At 35.6% G+C, this 27,678-nt stretch overlaps 1 protein-coding gene across 16 annotated transcripts in view; it reads left to right on the top strand.

Moving 5' to 3' along the window:
- RAPGEF2 (Rap guanine nucleotide exchange factor 2) overlaps positions 1–27,678 on the top strand; it is a 262,303-nt gene that overhangs the window by 177,102 nt on the left and 57,523 nt on the right. Inside the window, exon 1 of one of the 16 annotated variants that reach the window (XM_064383782.1) lies at positions 9,992–10,091. The exons of the other annotated variants lie outside the window; for them this stretch is intronic. Within the exon in view, the coding sequence (XP_064239852.1) occupies positions 10,089–10,091 (3 nt within the window). The 5' untranslated portion in view covers positions 9,992–10,088. Of the gene's footprint in view, positions 1–9,991; positions 10,092–27,678 lie in introns of those variants that run through there. 16 annotated transcript variants of the gene reach the window in all.

The following is a 27,678-nucleotide window of genomic DNA, read 5'->3' as shown; positions in this document are numbered from 1 at the left end:
CAAGGTCATCTTGCCTTGGATTTGGGCCAAGAAACCCTGGCAACAAATAATAGATCTTTTTACCCCTGTTAGAAGTGAAGAAATGTATTTAGAAACTTGCCAAGGCATTGCATGCTCTGCTTATATGTGTAAGACAATGCTTTTTCCAGTTGTACCATAGGACATGTTAAAGTAAGATCTTTGCTTTTAGTCAAAATAAGTATACTTCATATCTTTGCTTTGAAATATTTTTAGTAATGATCCATTTTGAAAATTATCTGAGAATAAAATCAATTTAGATTAATGTAAAAGAGAATGATCAACTTCAAAAAAGCAAATGCTGAAAACGTATCATTAGAAGTTCAGTTATTCTCCTTTAACCATTTAACCCTAGTAAGATCAGTAACCAGTCCTTCCCTCCCTCCCTCCCTCCCTCCCTCCCTCCCTCTCTCTCCCCCTTCCTTCCCTCTCTGCCTTCCCCCCTTCTCCCTCCCTGCCTTCCCCCTCCCCCCTTCTCCCTCCCTCGCTTCCTCCTCCCCCCTCTCCCTCCCTGCCTTCCCCCTTCTCCCTCCCTGCCTTCCCCCCCTCCCTTCCATCTCTCTCTCTCTCCCTCCCCCCTCCCTCCCTCCCTTCTTTCCTTCCTTCCTTCCTTCCTTCCTTCCTTATTTTAAATATTATATAAAATGCACCAAAGTAAATGCTCTGTAACTTTGGTCTCATAGGTATAAGTATTCCTTAAACATAACCTGACGTTTCTCCTTCCTTCCTTCCTTTTCTCTTCTTCTTTCTCTCTTCTCTTCTCCTTTCTTCTTCTTTTTTTTTTTTTTGAGATGGAGTCTAGCTCTGTCACCCTGGCTAGAGTGCAGTGGTACAATCTTGGCTTACTACAGCCTCTGCCTCCTGGGTTCAAGCAGTTCTCCCCTCAGTCTCTCAAGTAGCTGGGATTACAGGTGTGTGCTACCACGCCTGGCTAATTTTTGTATTTTTAGTAGGGGGGTGGGTTTCGCCATGTTGGCCAGGCTGTTCTTGAACTTCTGATCTCAGGTGAGCTGCCCGCCTCGGCCTCCCAAGGTGCTGGGATTATGGGCTGAGCCACCTGGACCTGACATTTCTTTAATCTGCCTCCAGAGGCTTGACCAAACTCTTAATTTAGTCAAGTAATCCATTAAGAATTCCTCCAGGGTGATGCTTAAATTTTCTTCATTTTCTTTTGTTTAATGATAAAGGTAAAATTTATTTTATAGTTACTTTAAATCCTTGATGAGGCTGGGCACGGTGACTCACACATGTAATCCCAGCACTTTGGAAGGCCAAGGTGGGCAAATCACCTGAGTTCGGGAGTTCAAGACCAGCCTGACCAACATGGAGAAACCCTGTCTCTACTAAAAATACAAAATTAGCCAGGCATGGTGGTGCATGCCTGTAATCCCAGCTACTCAGGAGGCTGAGGCAGGAGAATCTATTGAACCTGGGAGGGAGGCGGAGGTTGCAGTGAGCCAAGATCGAGCCATTGCACTCCAGCCTGGGCAGGAAGAGCGAAACTCCATCTCAAAAAAAAAAAAAAAAAAAAAAATTCTTGATGAAATACTTTCTAATGCTTACTTTATATCCCTGATTTTAAAAAGACTAACTTATTACTGTCATGTCTGTAGTGATCTCTATAAACTTTTGAAAGTTTAGATCAAATAACTGTTCTATCATTATATGTTTTATTTGAATATGATTTGCCTATGAGGTTTTTTGAAAAATATTTTAAAAATAAAACGAGTGTCTAGATATGTGTATATAGAGATATAACCATGTGACCATGTATAAAAATACGTATGTGTGTGTAAGAATGTTTGTAATTTAAATGAAAGTTTGTAAATGTGTCCTTAAGGTCTCTATTAATTTCCTTGTTCTGAGATCTTTGTTCTTTCTGACCTGCTTTTTCTTCATCATTAAGAAGTGGTCTTTATAGACATGACACATGCTTATGATTATTTCCATATAGTATTAAAATGCCAATGCTATTAGTATTATCTTAGGTGTTACACAGAATGGGCTAAATGGAAATAGTGCCTGGTTTTTGGAACATAGATTAAGAAACTAATAGAAAAATATATTAGGGAATGTAGATATAAATTTGCTACTTTAAAGCCATGATATTACAGAGCACACTAAAAGGCAACATATTGCATCACCCAAGAAGTTCTCTTAAGCTCACCAGTGGTCCCTGCCACTCACTGTCTTTCCTATTGGTACAGAAACACCCATGCCATAAAGAATTAATCACTTGTCACCCTCTGCCATTTCTTCTTATTAACTGAACCTCTAACATAGGCCTTGTATGTAGTTATGTTGTATTTTTTTCTCTCTTTTGTGTGTGTGCGTATGATACATCATATCTTTATAACTTATCAGTCATCCACTATGTTTCTTTTGTACTCTGAAGTCACTATATAAATATGCCTCATATGCTTCAGATCACTTCATCCACATCAGTAGATCAAATTCTCTTTTACAACTTATACTGGATGTTCATCATAAAGGCTGTTTTCAGAGACATCTTAGGCATAAGTTAGCCTTACATTTATTGATTAATAAAATGACAGCCTGAAAAATTTCTTTACAGTTATCCAAGTTATATTCTTCTTTAGTGAACTCCAGATAAATACATTATTGGTTGCAATATTAACTTGGTTTGATTATTTAATGAAACATACATTATTGATGTATCTATATACATGTATTATTTCATATGTAAATATGTGTATGTATAAATATAATTAATCCATAATCTCATTTTTAATTTTGTTGTGTATAAAAAACGAGAATATAGAATTTGCTTACTTTATTAGTAAAAGTTGAGTTTTGGGAATATATGCCCTATCTCTTGTCATAAATGTTTTATTTTCTTACTCTTCTATAATAGAGTTGAAAATACAGATTACAATGGAGTCATCTTATGGGGTATTTTCAGTGGCCAATTTTACTAAAAATGGCAGAAAAGAACATTACCCTTTTCATGATAAAGGAAGACAATACATGAATGTAAAAAAGCTGAAGAGTTGTAATTTTTTGATTCCCTCTCTTAGGAAAAAAAAATGGATAACCCAGACAATTTTACCCTCTGGAGTATTTTTATTAAATGGGAGCACTCTTGTTTATTTTTCTCAGTAATTAAGAAATATTTGGAGTTAAATGGGAATATTCAGCATATAATTTTTATGAGTGCTATGGAACTCAGGAGGACTACTGAAGGTCCTATAGTAATTTTAATACTTAAACCTTAAGGTACTTAGTGTTATAGTATCTTTAATAATAGTGAAAAAGGAGGTTGCCTTGAGTTCCTTGTCAGTAAAGATTTAGAATGATTCTCTAGTCACTGGGCCTATAGTGGCTGGGTTGGTGGGCATTGGAGGAAGTTCAGCAAAATTGAGCGATGAGTAAATTTATGTACCAGGTTTCCAGTGACTGGGAATGTGAAGGATGAAATTAGCTTTTTCTTGATGACTAATTAATTTTATACTTACTTGTTTTCTTAAAAGTATACTTTTGTTCATTTTAAATGGCAATTTAAAGATATGGATGCATAGGACTTCCTATTTCCTGTTGAAATTGATATCATATGTTGAAATAGTCACATGTCAAAATCATACTATTTTAGGGATAACATTTACCTAAATCTACAAATAGCTTAAAACAATTTTATATAGAAGAGGATATACTTTGAATAGCTAAACTGATTTTCAGTGCTTTTTCATTTGTTTCAGTCATTTGGGCAGCAGTTTGGTCTGTGGCTCATCTGTTATAACAAAAGAAAGAAGTAAAATTTCAACTAGCTTAGCTAAAGAAAATATAAACACAGGTGACAACATTTCTTCTCTGTCTGCACTGTATATAGTGAGCCTTTTATCACTAAAATATTTTAATATGTTCGTTTTAGTTGGACATATTCCCAGATTTCTTTACCCTTCATTTTCCTTATTTCCCCTCTGAAAAAAATTAATAACCTGATATAAATAAGAATTAAAACATGTCTGTTGAACAACCTCACAAAAGTTCGTTAGTGATATCAAATGAAAAGTTGTTTTTTTCTAGAAAAAATATGGATAACTTTAAATGTCTTTTAGCTGTTTCTCAGAGCAAGGCTAGTTAGGAAATACCTTTCAAAAGACGAGGAAAATACAGATTTTTAGTTCTTAATAAAAGTGTCTTCAGTGTCAGCTAAATAAAACGTTTGAAAATAACATTTTTGAGTACTTGCTAAATGTGTGGCAAATTAGAAAAGCAAATCTACATTGATATTAAAAACATATGGGTTAAAATAAGTACATTTTAATATAAGAACAGCCACTGACTAGTGCAGAGGCACACTACAAAAAATGAACCATTAATGGAGAGAAAAAATTACAAAACATTTACATTACTGTTGTTCTTTTCTCATCTGAGCAGTTCCATTTTGTTTTGAAATTGTATGTTCTGCTTATTTGCTTTGTGAGAAGAGAGTATTAATAAGGAAACAACATTCTGAATGTTTCCTTGTGTATTTTCTTCAGAGTTCTATAAAAGATTAGAAACTGTGGTTTGAAAATTTTGCATCTTGTTGGAGTAGGGTATATTTAAGTACTGGATGGATGGACAAAAAAAATACGTAGGAATGCACAGGCAGGAATGTCACATGTAATTGAGTAGTCCACAAAGAAGCAAATAAGTCTCAAATTGTACCACAAATAAGGGCAAGACATATGCAAGATGGGAAGGAAAAAGGAAATGGGAGGAACTTTTGCAAAGCAGAAGGAACAAGCTAAACCATTGAATCAGAAAGGTTCTTGTGCAATCAAGGAGCAGTGAGTGGATCAACTTCTGAGATGTTGGAGCAGCTGGAGGAAAGCTGGGTTGATGAGAGGGGTCAGGTTGCAGAAGCCTTTGAATGTCAAGTCAGGGAATTTTGGTCTCATCTGTGGATATATGTAATAATTAGAAAAACAGCCAGGCATAGTGGCTTATGCCTGTAGTCCCAGCACTTTGGGAGGCCAAGGCAGACGGATCATGAGGTCAGGAGTTCAAGACCAGCCTAACCAACATGGTGAAACCCCATCTCTACTAAAAATACAAAAAAAAAAAAAAAAGCCAGGTATGGTGGCACACACCTGTAATCCCAGCTACTCAGGAGGCTGAGGCAGGAGAATTGCTTGAACCCAGGAGGCAGAGGTTGCAGTGAGCCAAGATTGCGCCACTGCACTCCAGCCTGGGCGACAGAGCAAGACTCTGTCTGAAAAAAAACCCAAACCATTAACCATTGAATATAATGAAATTGTTCGGTGTGGCCACGGTACCACGGTAGTGTTAATTAATGTTCATGAATATGGTCTTTTAGGATGACTAGCAGAATCAAGCTGTCTCTATTAAGCAGATGGAAGGATCAAGAATTCCTTGATGTTATTTTCCTTTAAAATTTGACTGTATATGTGTTTCAGTGAAAATGTCATTGCTTGACTCATCTTACTTTAATGAGCCAGTACTTCGTTTTCATTGATTGTATTATGGATCTTGATTTCAAAGATGTTAAAATGAAATAAACTTTTAGAAACAATGAAATATGCTATCTATTAGCATATTCAATATTTATGTTTAATATATTAAATACTAACATCTGTATATCACATTAATAGTAATGTGCAAATAGTAAAACCTTGCCAGGTTCCAGTGAATCTGTATTCACTTGTTAAAGAAAATTCATTGTCACTGTTCACTTGTCTTGGTTATTTGATTGTGAATAAGACTTGTCTCCTATCTTATAGTTGCTCACAGAATAATAGTGGGAGGTGAGGGACCTGCTGATATGTACACCCACAGTTGTGTATGGGGCTGACTGAGGAGTGTGCAGGGGAAGCGGGGGCCCACCAGGTGGATGTGTGTGAACATGGGGAATAAAGGCATTGCTGGCAGATGGAGTTTTGGAGATTCTTTTTTTTTTTTTTTTTGAGATGGAGTTTCGCTCTTGTTACCCAGGCTGGAGTGCAATGGCGCTATCTCGGCTCACCGCAACCTCCGCCTCCTGGGTTCAGGCAATTCTCCTGCCTCAGCCTCCCGATTTTGGAGATTTTTGAGCTGCATATCAGAGTCATCTGGAAGTCCTGGAACACAGGGTTTGAAGAAACTCAGGATGGAATGTGGTTGAAGATGACCTGTTCCCACATTGGTTTAAATACTCTACTCTTGTAATTTATATGATGTTATTGTTCCTACCCCTAAGGAACCTGAAAACTGAAACATATTGAAATAACTAATCAGGGTTCCACAAGAACTCTTGAAATTTAGCAGTGGGTGGAAGGAGGGAATCTGACTTAGAAGTGAAACTGATGCTAGTAACCCATCTATAAAAATAACCCAAGTTAGGAAATAGTTTGTACATGTGATTATGAAAATTGTTATTTGACCAGTTGTGACCTTTGTGAAGAAAATTACGTAAAGAGGAAGGGATTAGTAAGAGCTGTAGCACTGTGGTCAGAAAACTCCAGAACCAGTAACTTGGATTTATAATCTGGCTTCACCACTCACTCGCTGTGTGGCCCTTTAACATGGAATCTTCATTTGTAAAATAGAGGTAATAGGGTTGTGTGAAGATTAAATGAGGTAAAAACCTATACAATGCTTAGAATAACACACAACCCATAATAAGTACAAATCTTACACTTTTGTAGGAAGTTTTTATCTGCACTATCCAGGAGGTAAGGAAAATTAAATCTGTTACACACGTGAGTCAGAGACACTACACTTGATGTTTTCATTTTCGTTAGATGACTGTCCTTAAGTTGGTGTGCCTTTTCCAACCCCTACGATTCAATACCCAGCAGCAACCTTCTTTTAAATAGTTCATTATTAGAGTGAAAAAGCAACAGTAATGATGTCATCAGTTAAAATGGAAGGCTCCCTTTGTTCTAGGCAATGTTCAAAACTCTTTATTTATCCCATTGAATCCTCACAATAATGGAAGAGTGCTGCCTCCACATACTAAAGAGATCAGGACATAGAAGGTAAAGTAACTTTCTCAAAGTCACAAGCTAATCCCTAGTGGAGCCATTGCAGGTTTTTCTTGTATGTGCAGATGCATGTGCACACACAGATCTATTTGGGAAAACTGCATGAAATATCTATCCTTTGCTCTTAATACATAGGTTAAAGGATGGACAAATCCTTTTGTTTTCAGTGTGTCCTGTGGATTATAATTCTAATCAAAGTCCACAAACAGTTTATTCCTCCTTCAATATTTAGAGTTGATTTTCTTTCAGATAAGTTTCAAAGGGATTTCATATGTGCCATGTCATAACTGCTATCATCCCTGACATAAAATGTAGAGTAACTTTACCTTGATCCTGATGGAAATAAAAGCAATATATTTTATTCTTCCTCAGTCTTAGCCTGAATTGCAAGAATACAATTTTAGTTTGAAGAATTATACTTTTTAACTCTTTATGTGCACATTTTCTTCTTTTCTTTTCTTTTCTTTCTTTCTTTCGGTTTTTTTTTTTTTTTTTTGAGACAGAGTCTTACTCTGTCACCCAGGCTGGAGTGCAGTGGTGTGATCTCTGCTCACTGCACCCTCATTCTCCTGGGTTCCCAGGATTCTTCTACCTCAGCCTCTTGAGTAGCTGGGACTACAGGTGCGTGCTGCCACACCCAGCTAATTTTTATGGGTTTTTGTTTTTTTTTGGTAGAGATGGGGTTTTACCATGTTGGCCAGGCTGGTCTCTTTAACTCCTGAGCTTAAATGATCTGCCCACCTTGGCCTCCCAGAATGCTGGAATTACAGGTGTGAGCCACTGCGCTGGCCTATATGCATGTTTTCTCTTGTTAATTTAATCTTTTAGGAGCAGGTCACCATGCTTATCTGAAATTTCCCATCCATGTGGTTCTCGAGAGGTCTTTCATGTTATCCTTTTTTAGACTTGGATTTAGAAAATAATTGTGCTTTGACTTACTCTTGTGGTGATATGATTGCTCTCTTAATTTGTTTCTAGTTAGATAAGTAATTTATAAGGAGCTAATTTTAGCATATAGCCAGATGAAGGAGTTTTCTCAGCCAGGCAGACTTAGCAACATTGTTTTAGCCATTTAAAATACATATAAATAAATAATAATTAGGTTTATCTTTGTTACAGTTTTGACTGTGAAATATAATTAGACCTTTTAGAAAGCTGTATTAAAATATATTTTTACCTGGTCACAGCAGAGTGCCCTGAAAATCCACTGATTATGGATTCTTCTTTCTTGGTACTGCTAGTGGCACTGTATTCAGTCACTCTCTAAAGAGTGTAAGTCTGACGATGATGGCTGTAAGAGTAAGTAGGATAAGAGCACATTCTTCAAGGAGTTTGTGTCAAATGCTGGCTTTATTAGCCACAGGTGTATCCATTACTCCTTTCTCTGTATTGTTCTCCCCTTTAAGTGTCATCCAAAGCTGCTGTGGAAAAGATATAGCCATCAATTGGTTTATAATGAAGTTGAGTGACTTTGAATTGTTAACCCTGAGCCTGTGAACAAACTGGATCTATAATGAAGCATCATGGTGTAGCAAAACTTATTAACAGTACTCATTACATATTGTCTTCCAGCATTTCAATAAGCATATTTAAAACAGAATCATCTTAATTTTTTCAACTGTGGAAAATTACACAGCAAATAGGAAGGAACTATTCCAACCAAGATTTTTTGTGTAGTAAAACAATAAAGTACTTTATTTACCAGAAACCTTAATTTGAGTCCTTGTTCTGATGTTAACTAGCTGTACAATGCTTAGACAAGTCATTTAACTTCTTAAAGTTACTCATTTCTCCCTTCAAAATGAAGATCATTATTGTAATACTGGTCTACCTCACAACATTGTTTTGAAAATTATTGGCTGGATGGGGTGGCTCACGCCTGTAATCCCAGCACTTTGGGAGGCTGAGGTGGGTTGATCACCTGAAGGTCAGGATTTCAAGACCAGCCTGGCCAACATGTTGAAACCCCATCTCTACTTAAAATATAAAAAATTAGCTGGACATGGTGGTGAGCACCTGTAATCCCAGCTACTCAGGAGGCTGAGGCAGGAGAATCACTTGAACCCAGGAGGCGGAGGTTGCAGTGAGCTGAGGTTGTGCCATTGCACTCCAGCCTGGGCAACAAAAGTAAAACTTCGTCTCAAAAGAAAAGGGGGAGAAAAAAAGAAAATTATTAATAGTCAAGATTAATTTACGAAGTGCTCTGTGTGTGATTTTCTTTAATCATCTAACAAAATTAGAAGCAAAGTGGGATTCTGCTCCTCATTCTATACATGAAAACGTGAAGTTTAAATAGTAAAACTATAAAAAGAGTTCATGACATTAGAATCTTTTTGCAAACTGTAAAGCCGATGTGAATGCCAGTTATTGTTGTTAGATTATAATGCTCTCGAGTCATTCGTATGTGGGTTGGAACCCAACTCTATAGCTGTGTGACAGTAGGCAGATTGCCTCAATGTTCAGAACCATTTTTCCTGATCTGTCAAGTGCTGTTAATGATGCATACTTCATAGGTTTTGCAGGAATTACATATCTGGCTCATGGCCTGACACACAGTGGCATCCATGAATTTGACTCCTGCTTTTCCAGCTAGGATATTTTCCTTTTCTTGATTTTTAAGTAGAATGTTGATGGCGATTCAGAGATTTATTTTTCTTTATTTGATTTCAAGTTCATAGAACATGGTTTTCTGTTGGACATCTTAGATTAATTACTATTTGCTTTAAGATTCTTTATTAACTACTCTTTACACATTGGTACTGGTTTGCAGAATAGCTCATAAAAGATCATAATTTATATGAAAAATTTCTATTATTTTTTCCCTAAGTACTTCAGTTTTTTCCCACTTATTAAGTGATTTTGTGCAAGTAGAGCTGCTTAGTAAGACCTGTCTTTGTAGTCATTTCGTGTGTGTGTTTGCAAGGAGGTATTTTTAGATAGTTTAGCTGAACAGCAATCTGACGTCTTTAGAGGAGACATCAGTTCATTATGTGGATACAAATTCTATGCTTTCGGCTTTTATACACCAAGTCTTAATTTAAATCTGTTTTTCTTGCCTTTTCTAACGAAAGAGACTACATCATGGTATGTATACTGTTTCTTCCTAAGGCTTGCCTTTCTAGTTAACCTTTGCTTAAGAAATGATCAAGGTAGAAATATCTTTATTTGCTCACATTAATATAGTTTATAGAAATATGGGATCTGGGGCTGTATTTAAATACGTCATTATGCATTATGCTATACAGTGTTTTTCTATTGCAATGTGATTCAGGGATTTAAAATAGTCATTATGGGGCTCATAAATGCTGCGTTTTTTATAAGAAGAAGAATGTAAAGGCCAGGATGTGGGAGTTCTGTACTTCTTATAACTGCACATACTGCTTTATCAGTTAAAAAAAAAAATGCCTTTTGCTTTGTGAAAGACAATTTAATGCTAAGTATGGAAGAGGAACATGGTTATTTGCTTTCTTACTGCTCTAAATACAGTGTTTATATGAAGTTATAATATTTTATCTGGTTCTCCTCATCCGTTTCAAAATACTGGGAAAAGAAGCTCTTAAGGCTTAAGCAAATTCATGTTAGTTGTTTGTGACACTTACTATATCAAAAGAGTACCTTTGGTTAATGATATAAACTGATAAATATAGAAATAATTTTTTTCTAATTTTACTACAGCTAATGTTGGGAAACTATATAGAAGTTTAAAAGATTTTTAAAAATTAATTTTCCAATATGTTCTTTATTTCTTTTCCAAAATGTAAACGTTATATCTACTACATGTTGAAATGTCAAAGCTTGAGTGAAAACTTTTGTTATTGGTTCAGATGTGTTATCTGGATGGTGTGAAGCATCGAGGATTTATAGCACGGTTTTTAGTTTTCAGTTTAGTTATTTGGTAATATGTGAATTCACTGGAATTTTAGAGATATTTTAATTATTACAATGGAATTTCTCATTTTATTTTATATTGTAAACATCAATCATTATCAGAGAGCAATGAATTATCTAATGCCAAAGAAAGACACATCTTAGAGCATCAGGTTAAAAAAGGGCATCTCTATGAAGATGCGGAGATCTTTTATTCTTCCAGAAGAAAACAAATAAGGTTTTCATATATTTGGAAGGATCAAACAAGACATTTTTATAGTATGAAAAACAGAAAGAGGAAATCCTAAAGCCATGACATTTAAAAAAAAAAAAAATCCTTTCTTGTTCTTAAAAATTAGTAGTGTTATGTAACCATTTAAGTATTTAGCTGAAGCCTGATATTAAGTGACTCAGATTCCTAGCTTCTCAATGATGCGTCTTTACAGTGAAATTCAAGCAGTTCCCAGATTCTTAAGCCATGAGTTCATTCTCCAGCACCCCCTCCCCAAATTTGCATGCAGTAAAAACTGAGAATCTGTGCCAAAAGAGGTGTTAGCACTGAAATTCTTATATGCTAAATGTAACATTTGATTTTAGGCTATTTCACAGTGAAATTTTAATTTAAGAAAAGTGACCAATGTCAGGCCGAAGTGTCTTTAGTGAAAAGTAGTATAAAAGCTCTGAAATCTGTCTTCATTGGCTCTTAATTCCCATCACACCCCACCAGAATAACAGTTGTTTTTTTAAAGTTTTCTCAAAATCAACTGAGAAAAGGACCTACCTTCATCTAACATAGTAACACAGTAATGTACTAACTCTATCAACTCTACTTTCGTGTAAGCCAAGTATTTTCTTGCCTCAGCATTGACTTGGAGGGAGAAGCTTATATAAGCTTTTTCCTGCACACATAACTCCCAAGGAATCCTTCAGGAATTGTGAAATTGAGCATCTAAAGAATTCTTCCTAAGGGATCATGGGGAAGTTAGGTTGGAAATACTAAGAATGTAGTTAATTCCTACCTTTAATCCCCATGGGGAAACACGCACACATGCAGGCGCAGACCTGTGGTCCCAGCTACTTGGGAGACTGAAGTAGGAGGATCCTTTGAGCCCAGGAGGTTGAGACTGCCGACCTTTCATCCCTATGGGGAAAGAAACACACACATAGGCACGCGCACACACACACACACGGAGGGCCCTTTGAGCCCAGGAGGTTCACACACACACACACACACACACACACACACACGGATCCTTTGAGCCCAGGAGGTTGAGACTGCAGTGAGCCATGTTTGTACTACTGCATTTCATTCTGGGTGACAGAGAGAGACCCTGTCTCAGAAAAGAAAAGAAACATACTCTTCTTGTGTTGACTGGAGATTTTTTTTCCCACTTGTATTACTTTTCTTTTTTTATGTTCCAGTTTTCCATAGTTGGTAGGATACATTAGAATAAACCTTGTTTAGTTATATGTGAAGGTATGCATATATCTAGTTTACATGACACTATCTAGTTTATAAGCACCAGAGAATCATGATGTCAGATGCTGACCATCAAGTGAAGCAGACACATAAAAAATATTAAAGTTTATGTCTGATTTATTTGGTGTGTTTTGTTATTGATATCTTGGTTACCTTTTATTTTTTATTGATTCTAATCTGAGTTCTATGAATTACAATCTGATGGGAGGATTCTATCTCAGGAGGTTTGCTAAGTCTTTGATAAAATTGAAAGCATTAAAGAGCAGAATTTATTTACAAAGCTACATTAATTCAAATGACAAGTATCTAGCCAAGTTCATATTTCACCTGAACTTGTATTAGGTTTCTGTGTTTGGAGGAAGCACTAGGTATTTCTCAAATTCCTTAAGAGATTTATAAGCAAAAGTATAGATGTTTAAGCAAACTTTACTTTAAAATATGAATGAATCCCCATTTTGCATCCTGTGGGGCTACATGTATGTAACTATTTTAAGTAGTGGTTTAACTCAAAAGGAAGAAAAATCTTGAGACCTTTTATCTCTTGTTACCCCATCTGTTTATTGATTTTAAGAATCACTGTCTCATCATAGTATAGATAAAAATATTCCCTCCCTCATCATCATTGTCATCTTGATCATCATTGTTGTACTTGTATGTGTTAACTTGTAAGCACTCAATGAGCAGGTAAAAAGTTTTACAAAGTTTTGCCCCCAAAATGAGACATTAATTGGTTGATTATAATTCTTAAAAAATTAACACTCTATATATTGAATTCCCCACTAGATATTTTGATGTGGATGTTGTCATTTCGGATTTGACATGGCTAAAATACAACTCTTAACTGTTCCCCCCAGTTACCACCACCACCACCACCACCACCACCACCAAATATTAACCCAAACAAACCAGCCAACCATGCATAAACAAACTATTAGAGCCTCCCATTTTCCTCATCTCAGATCACTGGGGTTGCCATGTATGCACATATTGAAACCCCAAATCTACAACTTATCTTTGGTTCCTCAGGCTGCTCAAACCTCCATATCCTTCAGGAAGTCTTATTTATTCTACCTGCCTCACCATGAATTGATGTTCTTCCCTCTATCTCCATTATTACCACCCCGGTCCAAGCTATCATCATCTCACTTGTACAGTTCCTAGTGTTGTACTCTTCCAAATACCTAATAGTACTAGTACTATTCCTAGTATTCCCTTTCTCATCTGCCTGCTTTTCCATGCTATTCTTCACATTTATAAAATATAAATCATACTTACAAACTATAAATTAGACCATTGTCATTTCTGTGCTTTTAAAACTCTTCAGTAGCTCTCTATTGTACTTGGAATAGAATCTATACTCCCTGTAGAACTATGCATGAACTAGCCCCACGTGTTCTTACCTCTTACTGGACTTCTCTCCATCTTATCCACTCTGCTTCCATTGCTTTGATCCTTCTTTTGTACGTTGAACAGACTAAGCCATGGAGCCTTTCCAGTACACTTGTAAGTAAATTGAACTAAAAAGAACTAAAATTCTGTGTCTTTTGCCCAGAATTTTATCTGTGATCCTTGCCTGGCTGGCTCCAGGACTCTCAGATCTTAGCTATAGAAGGTTTTGCTGGGAGGCCAGTTCAAAGTAGCCCCTCAGGCATTTCTGTTACACCGTATGATTCTAATTCTCTGCCAAGCATTGATTATTATATTTTGGGTTTTTATTTGTTGTTGTCGTTCATGTTATTACTGCTTGATTATTATTTTTCCCCACTGGAATGCAAGCTTCATGAGAACATGAACCTCATCTGTTCAGTTCGTCACTGTATCTGTAATGTCTTAGGATGTGTTTAAAAAAAAAAAAGCCATTTGATAAATAATTATGGAATGTGTAAGAAGAGAATTAATAAGTACAAAAATGTAGGTGTAGGCAAACATGTCAAGCTCAGAATTAGTAGATAATTGTTTCACCTTGGGAGGATTTTTTTTCTCTTGTTACTAGATTAAACTTAGATAAAATTGAATTTGGATATAAAGACCAGAGGCAATAAGTAGCCAGTAAACATCAGTCACTGAATATCCACATTAGCAATCTTAATGACAAGTTTGGATTAACGCTGTTAATTATCACTATTGTTATGTCATGTGATGCTTTAATATTTAACATTTTAATATGGAAATCAATGTTGTTTACCCAAGCAGCAGAAAAATTTTGACATAAGCTTCTTAGGAATTTTAGATGATACGGAATTTTAGAAACACAGACATTCTATTTAGGAAGAATATCAATATGGATTATTTTGAAGATTAAACTGTCTTTGAAGGCCTTGAGTATAATTCATTGCCAAAAACCAAGTGAAGCTACTTTCATGTCTCCTTAAGTGAAAGGACTTGACTATAAAGCATTTTGAAAGTTATATGCTTCTCTAAGAGCAGTCATATTTTAATGTATGTATATCATGGAATTGAAGTAAAAATACGTTAATTTTTGTTTACACACATAATAAATTGTTAATAAAGAATTCCAAGTTACGTGGGGGTTTGTGAAATACTTGTTTTTAAAATTAATGATACAGTTTATGTTGTGGAGAATTTGGAAACTATTCAAATTAATATTTTTCTATGATATAAAAGCAAAATATAAATTCTGGTTTTAGCAGTGGCATAGCTAATTCACCTCTCTTGATATCAGTTCCTACAGCTGTGAAATGAGAAGATTATACTAAATGAATTCTCAAGTCCTTCCAGGTCTATCATTGTGTGTTATATAAAAACTTGTATTTGCATAATGCTTTCTATTACTAGAATTCTTTCACATCTGTTTTCCATTTGTTCTCAACTATTTTGTTAGGTAGGTAGGACAGACCTTGTTATGTCTGCTCTACGCTTGTGAGTAAATTAAACTAAAAAGAATTAGAATTATTTTCTTGAGTTACATAGTCGTCTTGGAACTAGCCATGTATTCTTTCTATAATTTCATATTATAATCTTTCACCTCCTGATGCTAATTCCCAGTTATGTTAAGTACTTAGTCAAAGTAAGTATCCATATTTCATAAATTACCACTGTAATAACTTAAGAGTTTTTAAAATCTGACCTTGGAAATTTGGTTATCCACCCGGATAATTTGTAAGAAGCCAGTGCTAAAGTATTGTAACTATTTGTGATATATACCTCATCATCTTTATGGTGCTTGAAGCATAATCAAATTTTTACTTTTAAAAAAAATTGAATAGCTGAATATAGAGGCTCCTCTAAAGTACCTTCAGCTTTTGAAAGGCCATTTTTAAGTTTGTTGTAGTCTAGATGGTATTCCTCACTGCATTCTAACTTGTCTTCCTACTTCCATTCTAACCCCTTACAACCCATTTTCCCCACCCGCTGCCAGAATGATCTTCTAAGACATAACTGGGTCTTGTTAACTTCCTGTTTAAAAAACCCAGTGACTTCTCATTGTACTTAGAAAGCCTACTTTTTGGTAGGCTTAGTCCCTACTGCTTTGAACCCATTTGTACCACTCAGCCTTTGTCACTCCTTACCTTCCAGTGCATGAACTCTCCTCAGAACAGTCAAATTCTGAGTGCATGTTTTCTCCTTCAGCATTCTCAATCTTTACCTTCCAGTCACCTTGAAACTGTTTTTCAACCATTCCTAGGTTTATCCCACCTGAGGGTCTTTACCCTTGATACCTCTTCTGCCTATAAAACTTTTCCTTCTACATCTTCGTTTGGCTGGTTATTTTGTATTTATTCACCTCTCACTTCAGATATTACTTTCTCAGAGCAGCCTTCTCAGATCGGCCAGGCTGAAATAGTAGCCTCTCCATTCCCAGCCATCATCATTTATTATATGCTTCTCTTTTGGTATTGTCTGTACAGTACTTACTGATAGCCGAAATATTTTTAAAAGTATTTTTATTGTTACATATTCCTCCTTTCCCCTTCTCCGCTCAAGCCCCTCCTCTCTTTAAGAGTGTAAATTCCAGGGAACAGGGATTTTGCTAATCTTAGTCATTGCCATATCACTAGTTCCTGTAACAATGACTGGCTTGTTGCAGGGTGTCAGTAAATACTTGTTGGATAGTTAAGTAGATGAATGAATCTTATGGTTCTGAGTAAGTTTATATATTCTTCATCTGCCAGGCTTCTTGTTGAGATCTATGATAGGAAGTTAAAAATTTGTGAATTCAGAAGTTTTGTCCTTAATTTTTTTGGCGCTAGCTTCCAGGAAATCTAAACTAAATCTATTGCATCAGTACATTTGCTGTTTGTTGTCTTTTAGTTTTATTCTGGTGATCCTACCTATAATCCTGTGGAAGGGGGTGACTATAGAGCTGGTGAGGAAAAGAACATTGGGATCAAGCAGTCTCTGTTCAGTTTCTCTCAGCCTCAGTATCTTCTGCTCTAAACTAGGGTTAACAGTTCAATGATTTGCTTATTAAATACTTACTATACCTTAGGCACTATGTGAGAAGCTAGGAAAAGAGGATGAAAAAGACACACCTAGAGAAGGCATTGGATTATTAAGTAAGCAGCTACTGTAAAGGGATTTCAGTTCTGTGACAGGCAACATTCTGGATATCACAAGAACATCTTAGAAGAATTTCTGACTTCAGTAGGAAGGTTCAGAGAATTAGCCAGGCCAGGGATGAGAGTATTCTTCGCAGAAGAAGGAACAGTGAAAACCCAGGAGGAGACACAGAGTATCTCTCTGTATTTAAAATAACCAGAAATAGATTTATATATTTAGTACAGAGACTGAGGGGAAGAGCAGTGAGTGAGAGAAGATCAAAAGGAGAAAACAGTGGGGCGCAGTGGTTAGGAATGTAACTTTTTCCACAGGGAAAGAGAAGCCACTAAAAGATATTAGTCAGGGGAGTAACAGGATCAGGTGTGTATTTTCCTATCATGTTTTAAAAGTTTACTCTGGCTGCAACATGAAGAGGTTGGTACAAGAGGCAAGATAGTAAAGTGGTAGTACAGTAGCACCAGAGTGAAGTGGGTTAGTATTTGCAAATTCCCTCTCAGAGTGCTGTCACACATGGTAGGAGCTTGGTTAATTTTATAAGTTCTGGTTTTCCTTAAGGTGAATTGAGGCTATGTAACTTTAAGGTTATGGAAGTTAAACTCTTTGTGTCTAAAGAAATTTTCAAAGTATTCATGCTATTGTGTATGTGCATGCATATGCACTAATGACACCACAGATTAACCAGTCATAAGATTCTCTAAATGGATTTTAATGAATGCTGTTATTCCTGGAGTTAAACCTAGGATGATAAATCAATATGCATACACGTATATACTTAACAGAAAAGTTTAGAGAAAGTACCTGAAGCTGAGGAAAGTAAACTGCAATAGAAGATTAAAAGTTTATATTAATTTAGAAAGAATGTACTTTCCAAGAGAGTTTCTCAATTGATGATGTAAATAAATCATGGCAGATGACTGAGAAGGTCATGAAAAATGCTCGAGCATTGGCAGAAGTGAGGGGTCTCTTTTTGAGGTAACGTATGCTTGACGATTTCATAGTAATTCAGACTCATTTAATGGCATGTGTCTAAGGTTTACAAAAAAGAAAAAAAAAGGAAAGATAAAGGAAAAGAGAAACATTTATTAGACTTCCTGAAGTTTATGAGTATGTATTCCTGCTGGCCCTGGGCAGTGAGTAATGCACCACAAATGTTCAGTCAATTCTTGCATAGTGCCCACCAGACAGCCAAAGCAGTGAAATTATCTGGCATGCCAGGGTTGACACATCAAGCCTTTGAAAATAAATGTGAAATTAAATATCTTATCATTGAAGTCCTTGGAAATAAATGCTAACATGGATATCTTTGTCACAGAAGTAAAAGGAAAAATTGATACAGTAGACACATAACACAAATATCTAGTGTTTTTGTTAGCAACTTAAGAAGGGTAACATATGATTATTTTTTGACTTAAAGGATATTGTCTAGCTGAGTTGTAATACTCATCACTAGAAAAGGAGCACCTGTGGTGGTGGTTGCATGAAATCTAGAAATGAATTTTTAGAGGTCGGATCCGAGATGTCATTTAAAATCAAAGTAATTGCGTGTGTGCGTGTGAATATATACATCTGTGTGTATGAGGAATGGGTGGAGATTATTATTTTTATTATTTTTTGAGACAGTGTCTCGCTCTGCCTTCCAGGCTGGAGTGCGGTGGTGCAATCACAGCTCACTCAACCTCCAGGTTCAAGCAGTCCTCCCACTTCAGCCTCCTTAGTAGCTGAGATTACATATGTGTACCATCACGCCCGGCTAATTGTTGTATTTCTTGTAGAAACAAGGTTTTGCCATGTTACCCAGGCTGTTCTCAAAACCCTGGCTGGACTCGAGCTATCCTCCTGCCTTAACCTCCCAAAGTGCTGGGATTACAGGCATGGGCCACCACGCCTGACCAGACGATTTGCTTATCAAATACTTACTATACCTTGGGCACTATTTGAGAAGCCACACAGTACATAAAGTTCTTCAGTTTATAAAGTTATATAACCAGTGTATCTGTAAATGATAACTTAGAATAGATGGAACTTCACAGTTTTGAGTCACTATCCATTGTGTATATATCAAGACAAGATTTAGTGCTGCCGTTTTTTGATGTCCTCCTGACATAAGTTGTAATGAATATTGTTTTCTGTTAAAGTTATGTGGACTTACTGTTAATGTTTTCTTTTTTGTATCTCAAACGTAATCCATATGTATATTTAAAACTTTAGAAAATGTAGATAAGCAGAAACAAATTTTAATTGTCCATAATCCTACTCTGCAATTACAGCTATTGTTAACATTTTCTTTATGCCCTTCCGTAGTCTTTATTTTGTATATGCGTATAGAATTGTTTAGTGTTAAAGTGAGGGAAATCTTTTGTGCAACATTACCACTGTTGCTGATATTTAAAATGTGTTGAATTGTTGACTCATACATTGTGAGTGCCCAAAATCCTTTAGTGGCTTCCCATCTCATTCAGTGTAAAGTCTAAACTCTTTACCATAGCTCCCGACATGATTTCACCCCTGAATCTCTCTCTGCCCCAATCCATCTCCTTGTCAGAGATTGTACTGACCTAGCTATTCGTAAAACATGTCCTTGCCACTCCTGCCTTGGGCTTTTGCTCTTAGTGCCCTTGTTCCTGAAGTGCCTGCTACTCCCATGTGTTTCTGCAGGGGTGAGGCCCTCATTCCATTCATATCTTTTACTCAGAGCAGGGGGACCTTTCAACCTCTATATTCTGTATCCTACTTAATTTTCAAATTACTACTATATGATGTTCTTATTTTTTTGATGATCTTCCCCCAACTTCCTACCCACTGCCCCCCTCACCCCACCCACAGACACACAAATGCTAGGATCTAAAGTCTATGGAATCCGAGTTTGAGTACATCCACGCTTCTTCCTAAATGAAATCAAGTTTCCTTAATTTCTTTTTTTTTTTTTTTAAAGACTATAGCATAAATTTCAAGAGAAGTCTTTATTCTTAAGTGGTCCGCCTGTTCAGTAAATTTTTTGAGTCATCAAAATCAAACAACCAAGTAGGTGGCTTCTAGATCTAATTTTTTATTTAAACTTTTAAGTAGCACTTTTAAAAACAAGTAATTTTCCAGAAAGCCTTATAGTTCATTATAGAGTATTTGTGTCTTGAAATTTGAGTAGATATTAGTACTCTTCAACTTAGAGGGTACTGAACAACTCTATATATTTCATTATTGTCTTTGGTTTATAAGATAGTATAATACTTTGTTGATTTTGTTTTTAAGTTACGTAAACAGCACAGGAATTTTTCATAATATATTTAATGATTATATTCCTTTGGCTTAGTGATATGCTAGACTCATCTTGACTTTACGCAAAGACAAATGTGAAGTATACTTAGCAATGTATTATATATTAATATGTGAAAAATATGTCACATACAAAGTTTTTGTGCTTATATACTTTGTATACATGTCTATGTGTTTCATGAAGATGATTAATTAAAATTATTCCTCTGGGAAATAAGTGAGCATAAAAAAATGAAAACAATTTTCTTAATATCACATCTTAGAAAGGTCATCCCTTGCTATCTAGTCACTGTTTATCACGTAGGTTTCTTTTCATCTGTGCTGGATGCAGTACTTATCACTACTTGACAGTTACTTGTTTATTCTCTGTCCCCACCTACTAGTTGTAATAAGATGCATGATAGCATGGGCTTTATATTGCTTACTGCTGTATTTAGCAAACTTGGAATAGTGTCTAGCCTACTAGTTTTCAGTAAATGTTGTATGAGTAGTTAATTGAAAAGTAAATGAACTCTCATATTTATTTTATCTAAACTGCACACAGTCCCATGAAATGACAAGTCAGATGTTATCAGAGTCCTGCCTACTTCTTCATAAGGAATTCAGAATTTCACTGTGGAAGATTTTTCACATGTAGGTTGCAAAAGTGATTCTAGTATTTGTTTAAGATAATGCTAGCTGTTGTACCAAACAAAACAAAATATAATGGTTCAAACACAGTAGACTTTTTTAAAAGTCTCTTTTTCATAAATCTGATGGTGTTCTTGATAATGGACAAATTCCTTCTCGATAGTAGTTCAGGGTTCCAGGCCCTCTCCACTTTTTGGCTCAGTTGTCTTTAAGCTTCAGTGGAAAGCTTGCATTTTCTTCCAACAGAGATTCTCCTTAATGGAAGGGGAAAGATCATGGAGAGTCTCATGTGAAAGATTGTTATGAGTAAGATACAGAAGTGGGATAATCACTTCTAATTGTTCATACTCCAGTGGTTTGAACCCATTTATATTGGCACTTATGGAACCAGAAGGGAGGCTGGGAAATGTAATCTAGTGATGCAGACAGCAAGAGGGCACTGGTGAACAGCTAGCCAGTCTCAGCCATGCTACTGTATGTAGATCTGAGTACATTTGTGTTTGGGTGTAAGATAGCTTTTAAAACTTTTTTTAAAGAGTTCAAAATTAATTATGGGTTAACGTTTTTAATTCTGTGTGAGACCTCCTTCCTAAACTCAACTGTTTATTTTGTTCACAAAGAAGGCAGCTTTGAATCCTCCATGGATCCCATAGGAATCTTTTTTCTTTGACTTTAAACACTCATTTTCCAAACTCCATACTCCATTGAGCATTTTTTCACTTGGGATAACTAAGTGCAGTCCCTTTGGAGCTCATCAAAGTTGTCTAATTGGTTGTAGAAGTCATCTTCTGATGGTACCAGCAACTGCCTCCCTCTCCAAGGATTGCGGCTTCCATAGCACCAGTCCCACTAGGCTCTGGAAAACAGGAGACTGAGAACTCAAGTTTTAATAATTGTAGGCTGTTACCAGTATTTCATATTATTAGTATTACAGTGTAGATGGTATGATTGTCGTGATTTGCTTATAGTTTATAAACATAGATTTTGGAGCCTGTTACCAAGGGTTTTGGACAAGCCACTTGAGCTCTTTGAGCTTCCATTTCTTTTCTTTTTTTTTTTTTGAAACAGATTCTTACTCTGTCATCCAGGCTGGAGTGCAGTGGAATGGTCTTGGCTTAGTGCAAACTCTGCCTCCCGGATTCAAGTAATTCTTGTGCCTCAGCCTCCCAAGTAGCTGGGAGGTGCACGCCACCACGCCTGGCTAATTTTTGTGTTTTTAGTAGAAACAGAGTTTTGCCATGTTGGTCAGGCTGGTCTCGAACTGACCTCTAGTGTTTCACCCACCTTGGCATCCCAAAGTGCTGAGATTACAGGTGGGAGCCACAGTGCACAGCCTGAGCTTCCATTTCTTCAGCAATGAAGTGCAGCTTCTAGGCTCTTTAGGTATTAGAACAAAGAGACAATGTACAAAACGTTCAGTGCATTGCCCGTTACACGGTAGGTGCCCCCTCACCCCAGCGCAATCACAGTAATTATTATTAACATTAACAGAAAATGTACAAAAGAGTTTGGAATTTAAAATGGATGAAATACTACCCAGAAAATGACTTTTAAATCACCCAACTAATTGCCAGCAGTTGCCATGTTTTTCATCAAAAGTTCTTAGACTGAATGACCTAAAGATGTTTTGGAATCTCCCAAAGGAATTTGTGCTTTTCAAATGAGTGGTTGTTGATGCTTGAAAATAAAAGGAAAAGGAATTATATGCAGAGTGCATGCGTATATGTGTGTGTGTGTATTTGAAGTGAGACTGGTGCGGCTGTCACTTGAAATCCACCATAAAATTGTTTCTTAACAGGCAACAGGACATTTTGTTTGACCATATATACATTAATCAACTACCTCCATGTTTCTGTGGAAATGTGTATAAACAGTTGGATTGTACCATTTGAGGTCTCAGATAAACTTTTCATTGTGAAAAAATACAATTATCTTTTCAGTGACACTTTCAGTGGTTCTAATAATAATTCTACTATTTCTCTTGATGCCAGGTATCTTTCTTAAAGTGATAGAATTAGTTGACTAGCATATGAGAGAGAGAGAGAGAGAGAGTGTGTGTGTGTGTGTGTGTGTGTGTGTGTGTGTGTATGAGAGAGCGAGAACACATGTTTTTTTCTGACCTTCAAATGTAGGGGAAATTATATATAAGACAAGATTTTGTTTCCACCAAAATCAGCTATCAGAAAAGAAGTCGCTTTAATCTTTTATATAATGAAGTTCTCTCTCAATTTAGTTTTTTTAAAAAACAAAAATATATTTTTCAATAAGGAAAATAAATCAGAAATGACCCAAATTGATCTTAGCTTGGAATGTTTATTAGAGTCACATGATGGAATTGGTATAAGAGTTAATGAAGTTTTACATGGATTTAATAATGAGTCCTGAATATATAATCTCAAAATTGCAATTACTGGATATTATCATAAACATTGTAAAGATTAATTTATAAAGCAAATAGTAAATGTTGTAAAGAACTTGCAAGAAAAATGAAAAATCAGCTTTACAGATGTTATACAGCACTATGTCATGTATAGACACATCAGTATCTTAAACAAATTAGAAGGAATGTAAACTCAATTGGATGACTCAAAAAGTGAGTCAGCTTTGCAAATGTCAAAGTCATTGATGTTGGAGATGGAGATGTAAAGTTTCATGAGAGTGAGAAATTATTTACAATTAATATTTTATTTTCCATGTGATTTGAAATTTGTATTACACTAATAATTTGATATAAATAGCCATTTGATTGTTTCATAAATATGAGAATTTTCAAGCCAGTTAGTAAATTAATAAATATATTAACGATTAAGTGTGTGTTCCCTAGCCATCCATCTGGGGTTGGAATCTGTTTCCATCACCATTTTGGTGTATGATCTTGATGGACATCACGTTTCTGCATCTGAGGTTTCCTCTTATATAAAATAGTCTTACCAATACCTACTTTATAAGAGTGTCGTAAAAATTAAATGAGCTAATGTATGCAAGTACTTAGAACAGTGGCTGGCACATAGTAACTGGTGTACTGGTGATCTAATTTTGTTATCTTATCTTTGGAAAAATGGGGCAAAGCCTCACATTTTGAAATATGTGGTACTTAGATCATGCAGTTTCTCATCACACTGAAGTATTCCTGTCTTCCATTTTGAAGTGAAGTTCTTATAGGTTTCCTTTCTACTCAACGCTTTCTTTCAACATTCAATGGAAAAGCCTTTCTAAAAGTATTTGCTTTGAAACATTAGTCATCCTGTGACAGCCTCTTTTTTTTTTTTTTTTTTTTTTTTGAGATGGAGTCTCACTCTGTTGCCCAGGCTGGAGTGTAGTGGTGTGATCTTAGCCCACTGCAACCTCCACCTCCCGGGTTCAAGTGATTCTCCTGCCTCAGCATCCTGAGTAGCTGAGATTACAGGCGGGCACCACAGGCCCAGCTAATTTTTTTTATAGTTTTAGTAGAGGCGGAGTTTCTCCATGTTGGTCAGGCAGCTCTGGAACTCTTGACCTCATGATCCACTTGCCTCGGCCTCCCGAAGTGCTGGGATTACAGACAGATGTGAGCCACCACGACCGGCCCAACACAGTCTCTTTTCAACCAGTTCTCTAATTTTGATTGTTTTCCTCATGGGGTCCTAAGTGTACTTTTCGTGTTTAAATTGTCCTCTTTTGTAAATGTAAGAATTAATTCCTTTCTGCCTTTAGGGCTAGGGTACCATATTTCAGTAGCTAATTCCACCAGATAAATATATTTATTTGGACAGCAAGCCATGTGAAATATTCAGTATGTAAGCCACATCTTTTCAAGCCCTCTCTGTTACAACTCTCTAAAATGTTATCATAATATAGGAAAGTAACAAGGAACGTTTGAAATACATCCCCTCCCTGCCCCCGCAAAACACAAAACACAGTGGTGTTTCTGTTCAGACTATCCTCTAAGAGGCAGCATGCTTCTTATGGCAGGAGTAAAGTTTTGTGGTTATACTATACTTAGTTTGTAGCATGTATCTGCACCAAGTACATAATATTTTCGAGGCTTTTGTAATCAAATATAATAAGGCAATACACACAAAAGCACAAAACTACCCAAGTTGTTATCACTTTGAGAGAATTCTAAACTATGGAAATTTGAATATTTATGAAAGAGAGTAATTGGACTATAAGCATATCATGACAATGAAGTTATTTAGTTTTCAAAATTTATTATGGTATTCTAAGCAGTGAGTTCCTCTCCATATAAATGCATGATTTATTTAAAATGTAATATGTAGAATTTGGGGAAAATATGTAGTAAGTGAACTACCATAATGGTAGTTTTAGGTAGGACAGTGTCAAAACTAGCTGTGTTTTTTTTTTTTTTTTGGTTGGCTTCTTTGTTTCCACTGAATTTGAAAAATATCTGGCCTAAGGTGGTGGAGGATGTTGACTGGAAAAATGACAGAAGAAATGAGACGGAAGAGAAAGGCATATATATGGCAGATTCTTTGGGTCACAGTTACTGTTTCATTTGATTACTCTATTATGTTATAGTCACTTCATAGAAGAAACTAAAGTGCACAGAAGTTAATTAACTTGCCCCAGGTTGCTTGACTTAGGAGGTAGCTGAACAGAAGATAAATCCATATATGGCTAACATGAGACTTCTATCTTCTGAGCCTTGTAGGAAGCTGGAAGATTGTTAAGTTCTTACAAATTGTTAATTTTCTTAGCAGGTTTCTCCAGTAGATGAAAGCAAATAAATTTTTGCAGAACTATTCTTATAAAGCATAGTTATATCAGCACCTTAAAAGTCTACCTATAGTTTAATCAGAAAAACATTAGATCAAAATCAGTTTATTAAATTATTAACTCATGACACATTGAGAAAACTTTTGTTTCCTGACATTATATATATTTATTAGCAAAATAAATTGTATATTTTGCAAAAATCTTTCTCTTTGCTTTGTGGAATACTGATAGATGAAGAATTCAAGAATGGGTATTGTATCTAGAGTATATATAAAGAGGTGATGAGAGTAGTCAGAATTACTTTGGTGAATAATATATAAAAGTCCAAATGTTTACTTTTTCTGATGTTCTTAAAGAAATATGATTTAAAGAAATAAAAGTTGATCAGATTATAAACTGGTCTTTCAAATGAGCTACTAAAAAATTTCCTGCCTCCTTCTCAAGCTGCATGTAGAAACAAGTCAAAGAGTGTCAAAAGTCATAGTACCTGAAAAGATTAGTAACAGAAAGGAAAAAAAAAGTTTTAAGAGTGTGGGTGTGTATGTATGTGCATGTCTAGAGAAAGAGAAACAATATGAATGGCTTTTAAAACAACTTGAGTTCCAGAGGGAATGGAGTGAAGGATAGTGTCTATAGCTAGATGACTTTGGCCACGAAAACCCTTTCTGGGCATAGCTCAATAATCCATTGACATCTAGGGTTAGATTCCAGCTACAGGAATCATGAAGCTGGAAAGGACCTGCACCTTGCAGAGTCTGGTTTGTGGTGATCTATACTTAATGCATCTTGAGTCATTTCTGTGTGCCAAGCACTTCTCTAAGTCCTTCACACTCATTCATTTATTCAGTCCTCACAACACAGGCTTTCAATAAATGATGGATGAATGCTGAATAAAAATATAGTATCCTTTATTTTTTACAAATACCTCAGAGAAAAATAGAAAGTATGTCTAGTAATATACTGACTCTACCTTGTAGAGATTAAAAACATGAACATAAAGACTCAGAACTCTAAGGATGATATGGGAAAACCAGATGTTCATTTGGGTAAATTCTGAGTGATGCATCTTAATACAAAGTTAGTTTAATCACTAAGTGTGATATTTAATTTACTTTAAATAGTTTTATTCAAGGTAAGAAAGCTGGGAAGATTGACTGGATTCCAGTGATCACCCCAAACATTGTGCATTCTAATATAACTGTTACTTAAAGTGGTTCCAAGATTAGTTTGGGAAATTAACAATTAAATACATTTCAGTCAATAGACAGTATTTTTTGTTTTTAACTGTTGGATTTCTCATTGGTCCTAAGTTGGTTATGATATATATGTATCGTGGACTATGACTCTTACATTAAAAAAGGAGAGGAAAAAAATGCCTCTGTTGTAATAGAATTCCACAAAACTCATCCCCTACACTTTGGGATCTGGTACCACAGATGCTGGGCTATATCAGTAATTATATCAGTAATTCAGGATGGAAAGGAAGAAGAAGGGCAGCCACCCTTGTCTCCATTACACTGTTGCCAATTTTAGGTATTTTACCAGTTTAACAGAGTATTTTGTTATTGGTATCAGAGACTTCAAGGCATCCATACTCATTATCTTTATGTTCAAGATAAAGTTCATTTATTAGCTAATAATTTTGTAAATGCCAACCATTAGATTAATAAATCAGTGATTATCAAATTTCTATTTATATATTATAGAGACTTAACGTATAGAGTTTATATTTTCAAATCTGATTATGGTAGCATCTCTATTTGTCCTACATTATTTAAAAAAACTATTATACAAATGATACCAAGATTTTATTAAACTATGGTTAATTTTAGGTTTATAAGCATAAACATATAAGTATAAACCTAAAATTAATATAATCTGGTTTAAATCTATAATTAATATAATCTGATTTAAGCCTGATTTAAGAATCTGATTTAAATATTACCCTTGTTTCTTATGTATTTAGAGTGTTTGTAGTTAAACTATGATTCAACCATTTGCCTAAGAGTAGTTTATTAAAATTGTGATTCACAGATAGTGTTTTTTATGACTATAGGTTTCTCATTCCAGGAAAAATATTTGAGCAGTAATATATTTATATAATCAAATACTAAAAATATTTAAGTGATAAAAATGAAAAATATAGGTGAAAAGATTCCTTTGAATTGTGTTCTTAATTGTTAGGAA

Source organism: Aotus nancymaae, unplaced genomic scaffold (genome assembly GCF_030222135.1).
Source record: "Aotus nancymaae isolate 86718 unplaced genomic scaffold, 86718_ANA_hifiasm-v0.15.2.pri h1tg000033l, whole genome shotgun sequence".
Lineage (NCBI taxonomy): Eukaryota > Metazoa > Chordata > Mammalia > Primates > Aotidae > Aotus > Aotus nancymaae.
The sequence above is the reverse complement of the archived record's forward strand: the minus strand, read 5'-3'. Positions and strand labels throughout refer to the sequence as shown.